We start from the raw sequence: 20,647 nt of genomic DNA on the forward strand, positions 1-20,647 counted from the left end.
GGAGAAGCTGCAGAGGCGACGGTGGCGGAGTGGTGGTAGAAGCGGCGGCGATGGAGTTTGATGAGGGAAAACACAGACTGTAAATTGTGAAATATGAGGGGGGTAAGTAAACTTTACTCGGTGCACGGTTCGGTTTGAGTCGGTATCAAGCTAAAATCAAATCAAAGGAGACACGGGTAGCGTTTGATATGCAGACTCAGGAATGGAATGATTTATTGTTTGGGAATGAAAAATATAGTGTTTGGTGTTCAGTGGAATGGAATCATCAATTACACATGGAATCTCATTCCATCAAACCCGTTCATTCCCGCCTTGTTCTTTTTTTTTCATTCCATTCCTCATTCACCATCTTTTGTCAACAACATCACCACCTAGCAACATCAACCACCACCACTACTATAGCCGCCGCCACCACCTTCGTTGTATCCACCACCACCTCCGACGCCGCCGCCGCCACCACCACCGTCGTTGCCACCACCACCACCTTACCACTAGCGCTACCGCTGCCACCACGCCGCCGTCGCCACCATTCACCGTAACCACCACAACCATTTCCACCGTAACCACCGCAACCATTGTCATCGTCGCCGCCTGACTATCACCGCCACCACCACCTGACCTCAACCATCGTCGCCACCACGCTACCATCGCCATCACTACCAATGCTACCATCGCTTGACCACCGCCACCCCTCCTACCACCAACACCACCATAACCACCGCCCTTGACGCCTAACCGCCACTACCACCACCGTCGCCACCACCATTTTTCTTGTCGGGGCTACCATCACCACCACCATCGCCATTGCGGTTTTTTTTTGTAAAATAATTTACTCTGAAATTTTTTTTTTATTATTTCTATTTCATTCCTATAATTTTTTTATACCAAACAACATTAATAATGATTCATTTCATTCTCATAGATTAACCAAATAAGACAAATAAATGGTAATGATTCATTTCATTCCCTTGTTCATTCTATTTCTTCTCCCATTCCATTTCCCCTTCTGAATTTTTGAAACCCAATCGGTTTTGGTTTTTGGTTTGGACTCGGTTCGGTTTCATTTTTTTGGGTTTTTACCATTTAAGCTTGAAAAATTCTATTGTTTTTTTTTTTTTGCCAAAGTAGTGAATCTGGGTCTAAATCATTTTGTTATTTAATAACTAGTTGATTATTATATTTTGAGTCAAAATATTTAAGTTATATATTTATTAAGTTCTTATTAATTACTTAAAATATAAAATGAAAATCTATAAATTCGGTTTCAGTTCAGTTTTTATTACATACAAAACCATAACAGAACTGTAAATTCGGTTTTTCAAAAGCATAAACCAAGTTGTCGACTTGTCGGTCTTTTTTTCGGTTTGGTTTTTTAGTTTTCAAATCGGTTTTTTTATGCACACAACAGTGAGCTAAAATTACGACTTATCAGTTTTATAAACTCGATAAGCAACATAACCGCATCATTAACAAATTAACGGGACCATATAAACATTTGGTCCATACTTGAGAAAGCCACACTTAATAAATTAGTTATTAGTATTATCATCCTTATATCGAGTTGTAAAACCTTATATCATATTTGATTGCTACATAACGGGTATATGATTACTCATTAGCCGTTGGATTCTAAGAAAAAAACTAATATATCAAACAAACTATATCATATTCATACACAAAACTGCATCTGTGATTCTACCCACTTTCTTGTATCATAAACTTGTACTATACAACACATCCAAGCTCTGTTACCATCCACCCAATCATACAAACAATAAGCAAATTCATAGTTAATATATTAACACTCAAAACAGCAAAATTTTAGTTTTTTCTCTAATCAAACTAAAAACAGATTAATATGAAACAAAGGAGAATCACGAGGATGCATCTTCTTCCAAAGAATCTTTAGAATATTCAACCGGTAATGAAGATGATTGACCGATTTCCTTTCGAGATGCTTCCCAGAGCTGCTGTTCTATCCCCAACTTCGTCAATTCTGTTAGCCCCCGTTCAACTGCCAAAAAAAATTGCAAAAGTTACATATTAAACACGGGTTTGAGTGACGTATCTAACTGTCTTTTGATGTTTAATTATTTTACGAAAACTAAAGGATTCAGATAAAACATATTTATATACCATCAACAGCATCATGAGATGTGGGAGAAGTTGCACTATGGCTAATCCAAAAGTGAAGTCGGTCTTCGGCAATATCCTCTTCAACACCATGAACTTTCGCTCTTCTCCAAAAATATGTTAGCCAAGCCTGTTCAACACTACAATTATTAACTATGTGATGAGACATGGCATAATGGGGAATCGGATAATTGGTTAAAATAAGTCGGGCCGGGTCCGGGCCGGAAATTAATGGCACCAATTTGTTTATTATCATGCTTTGTTTTTTTTTGTGTGTGTGCATGTGTTGTGGGATGGGATTATAAAGTGGAAGCAAACCTCTTTAAAAGAAACATCTTCAGCCTCCTCAAGACTCAACTCTGCAACAGAAAGTTATTTAAACTCAATTGTTTATTCAGTTTCAGGCAAAATAGTAACTTTATGCAGTTGAAAACTGGACAAGTGTGTTAAAAACACACTGAAATTATATAAAATGCAAATTCGTATTAAAAATGTGAAACTACATCAAATGAAATCATTACCAAATCCCTCCACGAACTTTGTGTCACCCGGGGATTTTGAATCTGCAAGAAAATGCAAGTTTGGAATTATTTTGATATGATTATGAATTTATGATCACATAGTTGATGAATACAAATTTATGGGGTGTTTCATGTTTGGATGTGAGTCATGAAACTTATTATCTAGTTATTGCAAACTCAAGTTAAATAGCTGATGAATACAGTTAAACACCCAATATATTATATATGGGTGAAAAAAAAACAAAAAACCAAACCGTATCTTTAACCAGAAAAAACTGAACCTAATTGTGAATTCAGTTTTCGGTTCCACGTATCTTGCTTATTTGGATAATCAAACCGAGGGGGTGTTTGGGATTGCTTCTAAAAAATGCTTATGGCTTTTTGGAGAGGCAAAATATCCAAAATGCCCCTCTAAAAGCACCTAAAAGCTCCAATTTGGAGCTTTTAGGTGCTTTTGGAGGGGCATTTTGGATATTTTGCCTCTCCAAAAAGCCATAAGCACTTTTAAGAAGCAATCACAAACATGCTCCGAATTCAATTTAAAAAACGAATAATAGCCGGTTTAATCAGATAACTGAACCGAACAAACCAAATAAATCGGTTAATTTCGTTTCACTTAGACACATTTCTAATTCGGATTGGTTCGTTTTTGGTTAGGGACAACAGAATTCAAAACCGAATAAAGCGATTGACACCACTGTCCTATATAAAAACCATTGGCATTAATATAAATTGCAATAATCAAATTAGGGTAAAAAGCATATACCAGGAACAGACTGGCGTACTAGATTTGGACGACGATGTTGGGCCAATGCCAACACAACAGCATCTTCTACCTTTAAATGTAAATATACAAAACACACAACACATTTGAGAATTTAATAATAAGCATATGGTAAACCAACATACATCGATTCCAAAATTATGTTTTTATATACCTTCAAGGATGCCATTTCCCTTAAACCCATATTAACTGAAAGCATACTCTCAATATTTCCTTCCCCAGTCAAATCATTAATATCTCGCACAACCTTTCTCCTGTCAGAATCATCATCAACTGCTCCCATACAATAATATTAGAAGTGACCATGTGCATGAAATCGAAAAAACCATGCACAAAAAAAAAGAGTCTGTATCATGTTTTCATAAAACAGTCAGTTTTTTGTTTGTGTTCGGTTTTTCCAATTACGAATCGGTTTTTTTTGGTTTATGATCACCCCTAGACTAAAAAGATGACACAATGCCCATGAATTTACATGAAAGAAACAACTCTAGATGGATTTTCAACCGTATAATCGGTATTTTGTGATTTTACAACTTTAGAGGTGACAAAAGCTTTAAAATCTGTAGGCATTTTGTCACTTTACAATTTCCCAACAAAATTTTTGATAACTGAAATTCATAATATTGAGTGGCCTTAGTGAAAAGTGACAACATTTGAAGAGTTGAATGGCCTATGCATGTCATCCCTGATTATTTCTAACATAAGTGAAAACATTTGAAGAAAAGCTTTTATGGGTCAACCCTAACCATATTAAAACAAGTGTTGACCGTATTTTGACCCGCCCACCTTTCCACCTCTAGCCCGGATATGCGAACAACATTAATCAATAAGTTAGTGAACTTACCAACATGCCAAGATTCATCCCTCGCCTTTTGACCAGCTGAGATGACAACTTCAAATGGCAATGGTGCAAATGATGACCAATGTTCATGCTTTGACCCCGCAATGTCAGCACAAATACCTTAAAAACCAAAGAAATACAAGGTATTATAACAAAACATGCAATTCACTTTCCAATAATGTCATGACAGGTGGCAAAAAGCTTACCATGTTGTACAGCTAAACCCCAGTAACGAGAAAGCCAACACCTCTTTAGAACGACCTCCTCCTGAAAAAAAATACAACATGAAAAAAAAAAACAATTAATAAATAGAGAAAAGCCTCGAGAGCATGGCCAATAAGATGGTTTTAGTCACCCAAAACACCACATCATCGTGGCTTTCGAATTGCACCTGGTTTTGAGTGTAGTTCTTGAACAAGAACTAGAAAAACCAGATTGTGGTAGGAAATAAGAGAGAGAGAGAGAGAGAGATGAGTGGTTAAATATATAAAGGTGGTGATGATTTGACAATGTTTTTGGATTTTCTTATTGGGTGGTTTTGGGTGTTTTAGAAAATGAGTGTTTTCTAATGTGGCAACTGACTAGGCACATTTTTTTAGCCTTATTTGGGTTTCCTTATTGTTATGGTCTCTTAACTCTCTCTATATACTAGACTAGACAATATCTCAAATGGTATAAATAGGTCATAGATGATCGTTAAAAGAAGAAAATGCTTCGAGGATGTAAAACTTAAAACTCATCCGAAGTCAATTTTTAAACGTATACAACCTCCAAAATCGTTTTGATCAAAGATTTCAGTTATTATTCCAATAATAGCGTTTTTGTATTAATAATTAATGTATTAAACCTTTATAAGCAAAAAACAAAAAGTGTTAGCGTGTCAACCCTGTTCACCGGTCCCCACCCTGATCCCATCATCTTGCCACCGTAGTTAAAATACCAAGGAAAAGTCAAACCTACCATCTCTTCATGAGTCAAAACCATTCGTTGTGTCATCGTGCGCAGAGCTTTTGCTTCAAATTCAGCTTCCTTGAGTTGCTCCATGGCACTTGCTGTCTCATCTTTGACTTTCTGAGTCAAACAGGAAGAAGAGAGAAAATAATCAGCATCGAATAAAATGTTTATATAGCAATAAAATAAATAACGGCATTTTAGCGTTTCAGTGACTATCATGTATTTACCTCAAGTTCTGCACGAAGGTTAGACACTTCAACATCTCTTCCATCTTTTGTTTGTTGTGCAGCTTTTAAAGCAGCCTGAACAGAACAAATTTTAATGAGAATGACAAAATGCCCTTTGGTCACTCATGTATCAACTTGGTTCTGTAATGTTAATATAGGCTGAAAAACTGTAAAACGACAAAATGCTCTTACGTTTAAAGCTTCTGTTACAACTAGAGTTGTAGAAATGGCAAAAATGCCCCTCGATTTGCTCAAAAGAATCAACTATGGATAGATTGTCAAATCATATTTAAGTATATTCAGGGGTATTTTCCATATAAAACTCTAGAAGTGACAAAAGGTTTAAATGAAGACATTTTGACATTTCTACAATTTTCCTACAAGTTTTTCGCTCAAAGCTGAATATACAAAACCAATTGATACTTCAGTAGGCCTCTAAACGAACCAAACGTTCAGTGAACAGACCGTAAACCGTTCGGTTAAATTTTTGTTTATTTAATAAGCAAACAAACACAAACGTATGTATCGTCCATACATTAAAACTCATTTGTTTATGCTCATCTATGTTTGTTGGTCTATGTTTGTTTAAGTTCGTTAGTTTACGTTCGTTAATATTTTCATTTAAGTTTATTTGGCCCATTACAACTTAGTTTAGTGTTAAACTTTTAATAACTTTTGAGGCCCCACACATTGTTAGTAGCTTGTAATTAGTTTTAGCTCAGTTATGTTCATTCATCTAATTTCATTTTCTTAGCGAATGAACACAAAAACCCCATTCGCTTAATTGCTCACGTTTGGTCGTTTGTTCAGCTAGCGTTAAATGAACGAACACGGACACGCTCCATTCGTGTTGGTTAACAAGCCTAGATACTTGGAAGGCCTCTAAAGTTGGTTTAACATTTGGACGACTATAATTAAAAACTTTTGAATACTTGTGTTATCTACACATCAACCCTAATTTGTATATACCTGCCAAATTTGTATTTAACTTACCTCTCTTTGACGTATTGCTGCTTCTTTCCTGCCAAGTGCCAAAACATATATTATATCATTTTTAAGTTTTATGCGTAAGAAATGACAAAAATCTCAAATCTAGATTTATTACCTGCTCAACAACTTAGCCTCCAAAGATACTCCTTCTCCTAAAGAAGCCACCTATTAGATAAAGTTTTGTAAATGAATATAAATATGTGGTATCATCAATGATTAAACTTATAATAAGACTACTTAACTTTAAGGTCATCAAATCATACAGCATAAAAACTCAAAAGAGTGGAATATTTGTGAATAACTGCACCTGTTTCTCCAGCTCCCTCGCCCTAGCCTCTGCTTCTTCACGCTTTTCTTCTACACGACGAAGCTGAAATGAAAAAATATAAATAATTTCTAAATACTATTACCTAAACATAACATTTATATATAAGGAGGAACCAAAAGAATGGAATGATGGACTTGCCTTATCTATAATAATATCATGCTCGTCTTGTAGCATATCAAGCTGCAATTAAATACCGATTTACATCAACTAAAGTTGCAAAAGTTGTATGAACATGATCTTACATGTACTTAATACATCAAAATCAATAAGCCCATTATGTCTAACAGCATTATATGTTCCTTAACAAATTCTTTTTTATGATGTGCACAAGTAAGTTTTTAAACTTTAATGGCATATTCGTACTTCATCACGAAGTGCAGATGCTTCATGCTGATCTCCCATATCTTTACCTCGTCCAATGTCCGATGTGAACCTAAAATGTATAATCAACAAACAAATACTTACTTTATGTGCATACATGTTGTCAACTGAGACACGTTATTAATCTAATTAATAACTTATAAAATGAACCTTATGAAATGTTCATTGATAAAGCATCTAAATATAAAATAAAGAAAAATAAAAGCGTTAATTACCTTTTATCTCTAAGTCGGTTGCCAACTGGCGAGTCTACTGGGGATGGGACAGATTCATGTCGTCTCAAAGATGGTCTATTAGGTGGTACAACTTGTCCTGTGCGAACCGACACCGATGGTCTTCCTGCTGATGTGGACCAAATTGAAGTAGTATGGTCCATAAAGTTCCGACCTAACTACATCGAAGCATAAGAAAGTAATTACAACATCAACTCACACAAAGAAAATAAATAAGCATATAATTCAAACACAATCTTAACCATTCACTGCTTAATTAACCAAACCGATGATTGATCTTTGCACTACTATATCAAACAAGTTTTTAATTCTAACTCAACAAAGTTCCTAATAAACTTATGAAACTATCAGATTCTGCACCTAATTTCAATTCTACAGTTTATCAAGCAATACTTTCGTACTAATTATGCTCTGGTTCAGATTCTAACCGTAACTTTATGCACTAAGAGCTACCTAATTTAATCCAAACTCTTGACCAAAAAAATTTTAATAAGCATACAAATTCAACAAAATTTTAATCATTTCGTGTTTAATACTTTAACGAACCTATGACATTATCAGATTCTGCACCTAATTTCATTTCTACAGTTTATCAAGCAATAACTTCCAAACTAATTAACCTCTAGTTGACATCCTAACCCTAATTTCATCTAAATTCATAACAAAGTAAAATATCTAACTCCAAAACACACTGGAACAAATGCAAATCATATAATTAAGCTCGAGTCAACGAACAGCATTGACTTACCGCAGGTGACGGCGATCTGTTAGGTCTAGCAAACGAAACACCTGCCAAAGCACCACTACTTCCATTACTACTACTATTATTAATATTATTACTATTACTTCTAAACGAACTCGGAGAAGCAAAGCGGAACCCTAGGTCATCATCTCCATCGCTACCTTCATCGTCAGTAGTCTGCGAAGCCATGACTTGAGCCAGACGCTTGGCGGCTTCTTTGGCGGCAACGTTTTGTGTCCGCTTAATCGTTGAGTATCCAGAAGGTTGACCTAACCTTGACTGCGGATGCGCCGGTGATGATGAACCGTTGGTGGTAGTCCACTGCCGTGTGTACACCGGACTCTCTGTTCGTTTCCGATCCATTTGAATAATAATAATAATAATAATAATAATAATAAAAATACACAATTACAGAAGCGAGTGTGTATATGAAATTGATGGATGGATTGGTAGTAGATATTTTGATATGATAATTTAATTATAATTAGGATTGAGACCACCGGAGATATCGGAGGAGTTGGAATTGGGGTTTTTTCTGTGGGGATGTGATGACGGAGTTAACACGCTTCGGCGGAATATTCAATTTGAGTTTATTCATTAAGTACAAGGATCACAAGATGTCGTTGTAGTATAGTGGTAAGTATTCCCGCCTGTCACCCCGGTGATCCGGGTTCGATCCCCGGCAATGTCGTAATATTTTTGGATGTTCCGACTTGTTTTGATTATTTAGTTTGGAGTTAATGGCCATTTTCATCCCTATGGTTTGCTACTTTCGCCACTTCAGTCCAAAATTTTTAATTTTGTCAATTTAGTCCTCATAGTTTTAAATATTAGCCAATTACGTTCCATCCGTCTAACGGCATCCAGCTATGCCGTTAGTTTAAGGGTATTTTTGTCTTTCTCCTTTTAATTTTGAGTTAATGGTCATTTTAGTCCCTGTGGTTTGATATCTTTGTCAATTCAGTCCAAAGTTTGAAAATTTGTCAATTTAATGTTCAATTAAATTCAGTTTTTTTTATTTTTTATGTTTTTTGTTTATAACCCTGAAGAGCATAATTCAAGCCCAAACCCATCGAGCAACCTCAAATACTGGTATGCATTTACTCTGTTGACAACAGTAATCATCCCCCCCCTATTTAGTTTCTAGACATTTCCTAAAATCTTCTCCATGGTGGAATTCAATGGTAAAGTGGCCAAGGTAATTCCCTGAAACCGAATTATACAGAAAAAACTAAAAATTATTTTGTAGATTAATGTATAATAGTTGATTACGACCCAGATTTTCGTTATGATATGTTAATCTCTAAACCCTAAATATTATGCATTCATCAAAGAAACGATTTTTAGTTTTTGCGTACAATTCGGTTTCACGGAATTGCTTTGACCACTTTACCATTGAATTCTACCATGGGGGAGAGTTTAGGAACCGTCTAGAAACTAAATACGAGAGGAGGGGGTGTGATTATTGTTGTAGATAGAGTAAATGCAGACTTGTTTTGGGCTTGGATAATGCTCTCTAGGGTTATAGAAAAAAACTGACTTAAATTGAAAAAAATTCAAACTTTGGACTGAATTGGCAAAAGTATCAAACCACAGGGACGAAAATGACCAATAACTCAAAATAAAAAGGAGAAAGACAAAAATACCCTTAAACTAACAGCATAGCTGGATGCCGTTAGACGGATAGGACGTAATTGGCTAATATTTAAATCTATGAGGACTAAATTGACAAAAATACAAATTTTGGACTGAAGTGGCGAAAGTAACAAACCACATGGACGAATGGCCATTAACTCTTTGGCTAGCAATAGTTGTCTTGATGTGATTATTTAGTTTGGCTAGCAATAGTTGTTTTGATGTGTGACTAATGAAGCGATTTACAATGTAATGGAGATGTTAATGTTCGCTGTTATTTTGTGTAATATTATATGCTCATTTTGGAACAAGAGTATCTATAGGTAGTAACAAAGTCCCAACCCGCGTTACCAGTAGTTAGTAAAGTAAATCGTGGACGTACTCACGTAACCTGACATCCGGTTAACTCGAGTAAATAAATCATTTAGATTTTAAGTTTAAATCATATATATAACTTTAAGAGCTAGTAATTTCCATGTATCATTCATAAAGTAAGACGAAATCTCCCTTCGTTCTTAACTTTTAAAACTTACTCATGTGGTCTTAAATGTTTGTTACTTTGACACACATATCATATCAGTATAACCTACAAATGGCTCACACTATTATATCAATTCCTTACGTGTCAGCTTAACATATCATATCACTCGTATAATTTACAATAACATCAACTCATACGCCATGATGATATGTTGATGGTGTGTGATTAGTATGTTAGGGCACCAGGCGTGTTCACAGTTAATGCCTCTTGCGTAGGGCAACCCGAGCGGCTACACCGATACCGACCATGTAGGTACCTCACGAAAGTAGCTGTTGCGGGTGTTTATACTCGTTAAAATAATGAGAGAGAGAGAGTAGAGAAAGAGAGAGTCCCTGTGTGTGTGTGTGTGTGTGTGTGTGTGTGTGTGTGTGTGTATGATAGATTCAAATGGGGTGGCTGAGTTGTCGAACAAAGGTTGGATGTTTGTGGGGTTTCGACAGTAAGTGACTGCCTTTAACATTACATGTAGAGGTGGCAATAGGAGTGGGTTGGGTTGGATTTAGGTGATGGGTTAGGATGGGTATGGGTCAGGATGGATATGGGGTCAGGATGGATTTTTAAAATAGAGGGTTAGGATGGATATGGGTCAAGATGGATAAAACTAACCCATCTTGACCCAAGTGAAGGTTGACATACAAATGAGTTTAAAAACCCCTCAAAAAAATATTCAAAAAAACTATTAAAAAAATAATAACTCAAAAATATAAATAAAAACGCAAAATGTAAAATAACTAAAGTGTTTCCCCCATCCTCCTCGTTCATTAAAAAAAAACTTTTTGTTCCGGTCCAATTTTGAGTTTTTCGGGGTTTTTTTTCGGTTCGCTTTTTTTTTCATTTCAGTCGGTTTCGGTATCTGCTCGGTTTCAATGATTTCGGTTTCGATCTCTCGGTTTTTCGGTTTCAGTGTTGTTTTGTTTTAGTCAGTTTTTTCGATTTTATTTCGTTTTTTGTTTCGTTACGATTCATTTGTTTTATTTTGGTCGGCTACGTTTCAGTTTTTTTATTTCGTTTTGGTAAGCTTTCTGATTGTCTTTCGCTTTTTTTTTGTTTCGTTTTGGTTAGTTTTTCGGTTTCATATCGGTTTTGTTGTATCGTTTTGGTCGTTATCTATTTCAGTTTTTTTGTTTCGTTTGTCAGTTTGGTGTTTTTGATTCGTTTTGGTCCGGTTTTTAAATTGCATTTAGTTTTTTTTATGTTTCCTTTTGGTCAGTTTTTCAGTTTCAATTCGTTTTTTTTGTTTCGTTTCGGTCGTTTTTCTATTTCGGTTTCAGTTTCGTTTCGGTTTGTTTATTTCACTTTGGTCGGTTCAGTGTTTTTGTTTTGTTTTGGTCAGGTTTCAGTTGCATTTCGCTTTTTTTTTGTTTCGTTTTTGTCAACTTTTCGGTTTCATATCGGTTTTTTGTTTCGTTTTGGTCGGTTTTTTATTTTGATTCAGTTTTGTTTCGGTTTGGTCGATTCGGTGTTTTTGTTTAGTTTTGGTTAGCTTTTCGGTTGCATTTATCTTTTTTTGTTTCGATTTTGTCAGATTTCGGTTTCATTTCGTTTTTTTCCGTTTTGGTCTTTTTTCTATTTCGGTTTAGTTTCGTTTTTGTTTCGTTTTAGTCAGTTCGGGGTTTTGTTTCGTTTTGATCGTTTTTTGGGTTTTGGATGAGTTTTGTTTCGCACATGATAGTTTGGGTAGTTTGAAATAGATAAATTTTGGATAACTTGGATATTTTGTTTTGACCCATTTTAACCTATAAATGAAACTCACTTGTATATTTTCAACCCATCCTGACCCACTTGAAGAACTTTTATGATCCATCCTAACCCATTTTACTTTTAAAGTTTATCCATCTTGACCCAAAACAACACATTTGGGTTGGGTTTGCCACCCTTAATTACATGTATATCTTGCCTCTTTTATAGAAGAATCATGGAGTAAGGGAGTAAATTATATATCATGAACTAAGAATAAACCTTTAAGTTTATAAACTACGAGACCACTTTATGTAATTTTCTCAAAATCAAGATATCATGCTTATTATAATCATTTAAAACTCTGGTAAGTAAAAAGGTGCAAGAACCACTTAAAAGCTAGTATATATTGTTTTAAATGCGATATATAAGACAGATATTTAATTGCAAATTGCTTACTCTACTCTTTTTCTCTGCTCACTTTTTATATTTTCATAATAAAGTTGTAATACATAACCGGTTTTAAGAATAAAGGTGTAAGAACCACATAACCGGCATATATTGTTTTGAATTTGATACATAATGTAATACCCCGGTTTTAAGCTAAATACGTCCGGGTGCAACGTACATATCACTCATAAGCTCGTAACACTATTAAAAGTGACAATATATTTATTTTATTTCATAATTTCACAAGCACGCAAATAGTTTGATAATGAGACAAAAAGAACATCACATCTAAATGAAGCAAATATTATTCATTGAAATAATCCTATGGTATAACTAATTTTCTTGTCCTGTCACTTCATCGTATCAACCTGTAGCACGTTTAAAATAATATATTTTGTCAACAACACATGTTGGTGAGTTTTCATAAGTTTTTGCGTATATAAATATATATTAAATATGTGATTCAACAATCGTCATGCAATAAACATTCAAACATAATATAAATGAAATCAAATAGTGTCGTCCTCCCGTTCATTCAGCCGAAGCCGTAGAAGTCGGGGAAATGAGAACCACCTTACGTAAACAACCGAAGTCGTAACGTTAGACGGCGCAGGTACGTCCCGTCGGACCCTCCCACTATGTGTATGCGTTTGCGTTTGCGTAACTTCCATCATAAAAACAATAAACATGTTGCAAGCAAGTTCACGTATAATCATAAACAATATGCAAGAATAATATTAACATGTACGATAAATGTGAATCGTTATGTAAATAAGCGCATAACTAACGAAATAAAAATTTGTGACATGCTACACCCCAAAAATATTAAAAGAGTTAAAAGGGGTTATGAAAAACTCACTTGTTAAGTAAGGGAGTCGAGAGCGAAAATGCCTTTAAACGAGTGAACCGACAAAGTTCGGTTCAACGAACGGCCCTAGATAAATAAATAGCTAGGCTTAAAAATAAGTTGCGTAAAGAAAATAATTTGGCGAGGACGTTCGGTTTATGGCAAAACAATTTATAAGAAAAAAAATATATATTTTGGGTTTATAAAAAAAAGGCTTTTGGTTATTTGATTTGTTAAGTTAATTTATTTTAGTCTTAGAAAAACAAAAGGGTTATAATAAATATTAATTAATTTAGATGAGTCCGGTTTGTTCCAACCGAACAATTAATTAAGAAAACTAGTTTAACGAGTGGTTCGTTTTTTGGTCCGACACGAACCCGGTTATTGAGTCGGGTTTGTGAGTAACATAATTTGAAAAATATGAAGTAGTATGTAAAAAAAAATGTTTGTTCTTGATTATTAGTTTGTAAAAATAAAACTTGACTTTTAAACATAAATTCATAAACCGAACATAAGCAAGCCAATTACGCAGGATGATATGTCTCCATGAATTTCGTTTGGGATGTCATCATGGAAACAATCGTTATGCGTAATGATATGAAATAAACATTACCTGGGGATTGGATAAAAAAAAATATAAAAAATAATAGTTCTTGAGCAATTGTCTTTTAAAAGTCAAACTTGAGACTTTGGAGAAATTGACAAGCTTGAATGATTTTGCGTGTAAGTTAGTTGTGCAAGTGTGACAATCGTCAATTTCAGGTTAACTCCGTTAACTCAACTCCGTCAATTCAAACTTTAAGATCGTTAAATCTATAACGCACACTTCATTACATTTAAACTAGGGTTTAAATGACGCTTAACACTTACTACATGTGTAGTCTTTCGGGATTTGCACCGAAACGCAAACGAGTTGACGCAAACGATTGATAAATGAACGAAAAACGTCAAAACAATAATTATGTGATAATTATGTGTTAGATATATGTGTGTTACTTGATTATGTTATGTGGAATGTTAAACAAGAAACAAGAACCAATTAGTTAGGCTAGAGATGTAACACTTGGAAGTAGAGGGACTAGAGCGTAACTTGTATAATTATAAATATAACCTTAACTACAAACCCTAACTTATTTTCTTTTCTTTTCCCCCACACCACAAACCCCGATCGGCCCTCCCTTTGTTCTCCACGGCTGCCGTCCACAAGAACACACACATATACACATCAAATCAAGTGATTAATCCAAGAACTAGGTGCTAGGAAGGTATAATTGATCATCCTTTACCTTCTTGTTGTTTAATTTTGATGTTTAATGGGTTAAGTACAAACCCTAGGCAGCCGATTTTGTTCATGTATATGGTTAATATGATTGTTGTTATTTGGATAATGAATTGATAACTAGATTGATGTTGTTGCATGATTCATTGTTGTCTTTGATTTGAGTTAAAACACAAACCCTAATCTTGTATGTATGGTGTAATTGAGATGCATGGATAGTAGTATTAGTGTCTAGCATGTTATATGATTTATTTGTGATCCATGGCTAGTGAAATTGTTAAGTTTTGATGTGAACAGAATCTGGGCAGAATGTGTATACGATGTTTAAATGACTGTAACGAAGTGTAAACGTGAAAATTGGTTGAGATTGTGGGTACTGCAGTAAACTAGGTTGAGTCTAGTTTCCATGAAGTATAAGTTTGTAATTTTTGGACAAGTAGAAGTGTACTTTTATTATTTTACAAAAACGTGGTGCAAAGCTGAGCTGTTAGACCTGCTGTTAGGGTAAGTTGTAAATGTTATATCTCATGAACCACGAGGCCAATTGGGTTGGTTCCACTTCTGGAAGTTGACTCATTGAGTTAGGAACCAAACCCAAGTGGTCTTGCATTTATTGGATTTTTCGTTTAACGGGAATTGCAAATAACATTCTGTTGCGCATGAATCTGACTGATATGAGTTTGCTGTAATGTTTTGGTCATTATAAGAAAAATATGTGGAATAAAAATAAGATAAAATATGTTCTGGAAACCTAAAGATATGTATGCTTCTGTGGTGATTTTTGGTGAATTAATTGAGACGTTATGATCGGTGAAATAGTACAATCTTTCAAGTAGAAATTCTGTCATAATGAAACTAACTGCTGAGTTGTGTAAAAATGCATGAAATATGATAGTTTTTATATATTTGTTATGTTTTGACCAAAATACCCTTGCGGGGAATAGTTGCTAATTGATTGCCATGAATTGACCAAATTGCCCTTATGGGGAATAATGGTTAGTTAATTTTGTTTGTTGACCAAAATGCCCTTACGGGGATAATTGCTAGTAAAGTATGTTATTAGTACGTGACACGAAAGTAATTGCTCACTCATGTATCGTATCACAATTGTACTTGTTTAAGTCACACACGATTCACAAACGAAACACGAAATCTGTTACGTGCATAGGTATTATGTGCCGAGTCTAGAGACTCGTTAAACGTACCGATACTTAGAAAATCTCTTTGTTATTTAGAACGCTAGAGAGTTTCTACGACGCGCATCACTTGGTGATCTATATCGGGATATTCTTCGCAAACAGTGAGTTTCACTTACCCCGCTCTTTGAACTGTTTTCAAACGTTTTTTTTTCACTTGGGGGAGATAACATACTCCGATAAACGCATTTTCTGAGATAAACGCATATTTAAGATTTTGTTATAAATTATATATCACTTGTAAAGGCTAAGCGGCAAACGTAACATTTGAAGTCCCACACATCGAACCGGTTAATATTTGGAATAGCGAGTCACTGTTGAGTAGTACTACTGGGTTTGACAAACCCCACCCGACGCTAAGCTCAACTGGAGGTTGAGTGGGTGTAATTTTGGCTAACACTTACCATGGTCTGGGTTGACCTGGTGACGGGCACTTGATAAACAGTCAGCTTCGGTCTCGAACCACTTAGCGATACTTGTTGCATAGATTAGCTACCTATCGATATATAATTTGACGTAACACTATCTGGTAATGCAAAACACTTAAACGCCGTAACGTGGTTACGCAACACTTAAACGCCGTAATGTGGTTACGCAACACTGAAACGCCGTAACGAGGTTACGCAAAACGCTAAACGATTTATCTTATATAACTTGTGAACTCACCAACCTTGTGTTGACACTTTTAGTATGTTATTCTCAGGTAGCCGAGGCGGGCGCGCGGTTTAGGAGCATGCATTAAATGAAAACACTTTTATTCTGCAAACTTATTTTTAACAGTTATCTTTGGTTTTAAGTCGTCCTGCGTGACGCAGCTTTTGAATTAAGGTTTTTACGCTTCCGCACTTATTTTGCATTTAAACGTTTTTATGGTTTGATTATAACTGATGATTCCGATCCTGCCAGTTCACACCCTCTGACGGTAAAACTCCGTTAGTGGATTTTGAGGGTGTGACAGCAAGGAATATAGAGAATGAGTGAGATTTATATAGGCTCCAAAATCGTTAATAACAAGGTCAAGTTAATTTTATGGCTAGTCAAGAGGCTAGTCATAAGGCTTGAAACATAGTCTTGACTAGTTGAATGCCTTTTATGACCAATTAAATGTCTTTGACTCAATTTATGAAAGAAAGATGATATAATACTTATAATTAAATTTGTAACATCAAAAATAATAAAACAACATTATAAACTTAAACAACATCGTGAACATAAATACAAAAACAATTCAAAATTTTATTAATAAATGAATATCCAAAAGATGTCGAAATTTTAAAATGGGTCGGGTTTTTGGCTTTCAAAAATGACAAATGTCACAGGATTCACAACCTTTAGGAATTTCGTCCCGAAATTAAATTAAAAATAAAATAAAGAAAACAACTACTACTTGGAGTTGTCAAAAGTTTTAACAAATTTTATTATATATGTGAAAAATAAAATCAATACATAAACAAAATTAATAACACTAATCTTTGAATGACTAAAAAAAACGCCACAAACGGGATGTATGGCAAGGGTACTTATATATAGGATGTACCATCGGCGTATCCACCATGCTCTTATCATACTTCATTTGTTCCGTTTCCCAAAATCATTCCAAGTTCCGAGTTATTCCACACAACCGTACTTATTATGTTTTCCATGCGAGGACTTCGATAATTACGTGTCGACTCATAATTACCTTTATCGTCGGATGGTCTACATAATTCGTCCCATTGTGTGGGTTTTATGATAAATAAATAAATTCTTATATGAAAACTTAAAAATCAAGAAAAATGAACTTTAAGGATCAAAACTAAAAAGAATATATAAACAAACCATTGGGGTTAAGGATTACACGAAAATATTAGGTAAAAAATTAATAAATTAAACTATTGAAGTTTAACATAATAAACCATATTATTGGGTTTAAAACGAAATAAACAGTGTTATAAAGGTTAAAGCGATATAAATGATGTTATTGAGGTTTAAAACAAAATAAACGAATTTATTGAAGTTAAAATGAAATAAACAAATCTCTAGAGTAACACAAAATGATAAACATAATGAATAAAATATTAAAGTCATCATCATTGCAATAAGTAAATGGAATAATGTGGGTCAAGAATAGATGAGTAACTTGAACTGACAACATATAACCAAGTAAGTCGATACAACGTTGATTTCAAGAATAAACGACACTTTTGTTGTCAAAATATCAAAAATTAATTTAAGTTTTTTTTTTGTCAACAATGACACGCTAAAAAAGTGAAAATTTCAAGTGTCATCATGTATAAATGCAACACTGAGATTATAAATAACAAAGTGAACAATTGAAACTTCGAGATTGAGAATAACAAGGTAAAACATTGGACTCAAATTGATGAAACATTAAGATCAAGAATAACAAGATGGTTCGGTAAAACATTGAGCGGGAAAACAACCAAACAAGTAATCAAAACAATTCATGTAAAGTAAATATAAAATGAACATGTGACTTCTACTAGATAGCTATAATCAATAGTCCTGGTTATAAATAAACGAATCCGTTTCGAGGTAACCGGTAATGGATAGCCAAAGGTAGAAATACGGTTTCTATTAGATAACTATATACACAACCATGTTCATAGTCCCACCTTATACTAAACGATTACGTTCATGGAAAATCGATCATAGACCGGGAGATTGAGGTAACAAACGTAAACCAATTCGAACAAGCGACTATATGTATTATAAATGATGCATGTAATTGTGTGTTTCGTGCTTAAGAGTAAACATGAACGAAAATATGTCAACAATCAATAAATAACCAAACTCAAATACAAATTTTATAACCACCTTCGAATAAATTAGATACATAATATTATTTCGATTATATCCAGATATAATTATATATATATATATAAAAATGCATGAAGAAGAAGTTAAAGAAAATCAAAATGAAGCTTGCGATCTTGTCTTCTAGAAGGTAGGTGGGTTTGAGGTATGAAGGCTAGTGTGAGGGCGGTGCCATGATTTGTTAACTGAAACTTGTTGGCGTTGAGGAATGGGGGAAGAAAAATGATTTTTAACATTCATTTTAATTCGTGAAAATCGGTTGCAAAACGTGATGTTTTTATAATTCTAAGTTATAATTTCTGTATGATAAATGAAAGTCCTTAATTAGTACTAACGCTTGTGAACTTTTATGAATTTTTTTTTATGTAAAATAAAGGATTCTCTTTTGGTGATGTCATATGGAAACTTTATAAAGAATCGCCAAATAAAATGTCTTGTTTTGTTAGAAATGTTTTAGTGATAATATAATAGCCTCATGATCTTAAGACTTGTTTAAAACAAAAGATTTTATTTAAATATTTCATTTAATCTTGGTAAAATATTATATATAATAAGAATAATTATAGTGATAATAATAGTAATAATAGTAGTGATGATAATAATAATAACATTAATAATAGTAGTGATATGATGATGATGATAATAATAATAATACTAATAATAATAATAATAAACCATTTAATTTGACTTAAAGTATTTTTGAAGAAAATCAACTTAATTAAATGCTTGTGAATGAATGCAGAGAAACATTTGGTATGTTTGATGAGTAGGAAGTGACTAAGTGTTGGCGCAAGGCTAAGAGTGAGCTTCAAGTGGCTAGGGAATGCGGTTTAGAGTGTTGCATGGCAAAACACAAGTTAGGCGTTCCTGAGCATTGTTGGTATGTTTGGGTCAATATAATGTGATAGGCTCGCAACATGAGCATATGGTAAAACATAATGTGTGGTAAATGGTTGAGGAATGATTCGTGGAAAGCATTTCGGTATTGTGAGGCGATTGAGTGGTGACGTATAAACGAGTTATACGAAGGTTGTGTGTTTTGTGTAGGGTTTTTTGGGTTGGGTTGGCTTTGGGTATATTGGGTTTGTGTTGCGTTTTAGGTTGGTTAGGGCATAGATTTGGTGTTTTTGCTAATTGTTGTCGTTGGTGTTGATGAGTTATGATGCATTTGGGACATCATGGTCGGGATAACGACTGCCCATTGTTTGAAAATTTGGGCTGTCACTTTACGGGTTAAGTTTCGAGGGCGAAGTCGATGAAAATGAGAAGACATGCTGCAAAGCGGAAATTATTTGCGTGCACGGGGCGTAAATATCAAATTCGAATTACCAACCAAAAGAAACACTACATGAAACATTCAAAAATCTTAATTACTCTGTATAAATCATAAAAAAAATAAATAAATAAAGTTACATGAAGCAATATTTGAATTTGAGTTTGAAATGTCCATGACCCAACATGAGTTTTCGCAATTCAGTAAGAATTTCATAAATAATAGAATTAGAACTATATCAACTTTGAAATCAGAATATCCACGAACCACGATAGATTTTCGTATCCCAATAAAAACTTATATAAACAGTAAAATTGAATTGAAAATCGAATGTTCATTTATCACCATGATTTTTCGAACTTTAAATTAAAACCATAATAATAAATGATTATATAACTAAAGAAAAACGAATTGAAAACTCTACTATTCATGTGTCACAATGACTTTTAAAATTTTCATTTAAAACCATAATAAATGAATATATAAATAAAGAAAACGAAATGAAACTTGACTATTTATGTATTACCATGATTTTTTTCGAATTTTCAAATTAAACCATAATATAAACAATTGAGTCTTTGGAATCATACATTGCATATACCACCGTGACTTGTATGCAATTTTTAAGAGTAAGATGAAACCACTTTCTATTCACAAAGGAAAAATCACGTTTGATAACTTAAAGTAGTAGTTCGTATGACGTTGGTATGATATGGTATGTTTTGGCCTAATAAGTTTCAGCACCTTTCCGAACCCTCCAAGTAAGCAACCAGGTCTCGCGGTTGATTGTGATTTATA

The 20,647-nt window shown here is 34.2% G+C and overlaps 1 protein-coding gene across 1 annotated transcript; it reads right to left on the reverse strand.

Annotated features, from left to right (window-relative positions):
• Window positions 1-1,676: 1,676 nt before the first annotated feature.
• LOC143588467 (coiled-coil domain-containing protein SCD2-like) lies at window positions 1,677-8,600 on the reverse strand. Its single transcript, XM_077069461.1, has 17 exons — window positions 8,141-8,600; window positions 7,375-7,550; window positions 7,142-7,211; window positions 6,917-6,958; window positions 6,758-6,820; window positions 6,566-6,615; window positions 6,454-6,481; window positions 5,461-5,535; window positions 5,240-5,350; window positions 4,486-4,546; window positions 4,283-4,399; window positions 3,593-3,711; window positions 3,421-3,490; window positions 2,655-2,696; window positions 2,452-2,492; window positions 2,137-2,263; window positions 1,677-2,014 (listed from the first exon to the last, which is right to left on the reverse strand). The coding sequence occupies exons 1-17, from the start codon at window positions 8,495-8,497 to the stop codon at window positions 1,875-1,877; spliced, it is 1,689 nt and encodes a 562-aa protein (XP_076925576.1). The 5' UTR covers window positions 8,498-8,600; the 3' UTR covers window positions 1,677-1,874.
• Window positions 8,601-20,647: the final 12,047 nt, after the last annotated feature.

This window comes from Bidens hawaiensis, unplaced genomic scaffold (assembly GCF_021521415.1).
Source record: "Bidens hawaiensis isolate Kalapana, Puna unplaced genomic scaffold, B.hawaiensis_p1.1 tig00036400_1, whole genome shotgun sequence".
Lineage (NCBI taxonomy): Eukaryota > Viridiplantae > Streptophyta > Magnoliopsida > Asterales > Asteraceae > Bidens > Bidens hawaiensis.

Coding starts and splice junctions, on each gene's coding strand:
- LOC143588467 (XM_077069461.1), bottom strand. CDS start 8,497: ATGGATCGGAAACGAACAGAGAGTCCGGTGTACACACGGCAGTGGACT. Junction 7,551..8,140: donor ACAGATCGCCGTCACCTGCG/GTAAGTCAATGC, acceptor GCTTCGATGTAG/TTAGGTCGGAACTTTATGGA. Junction 6,959..7,141: donor CATCTGCACTTCGTGATGAA/GTACGAATATGC, acceptor ATTTAATTGCAG/CTTGATATGCTACAAGACGA.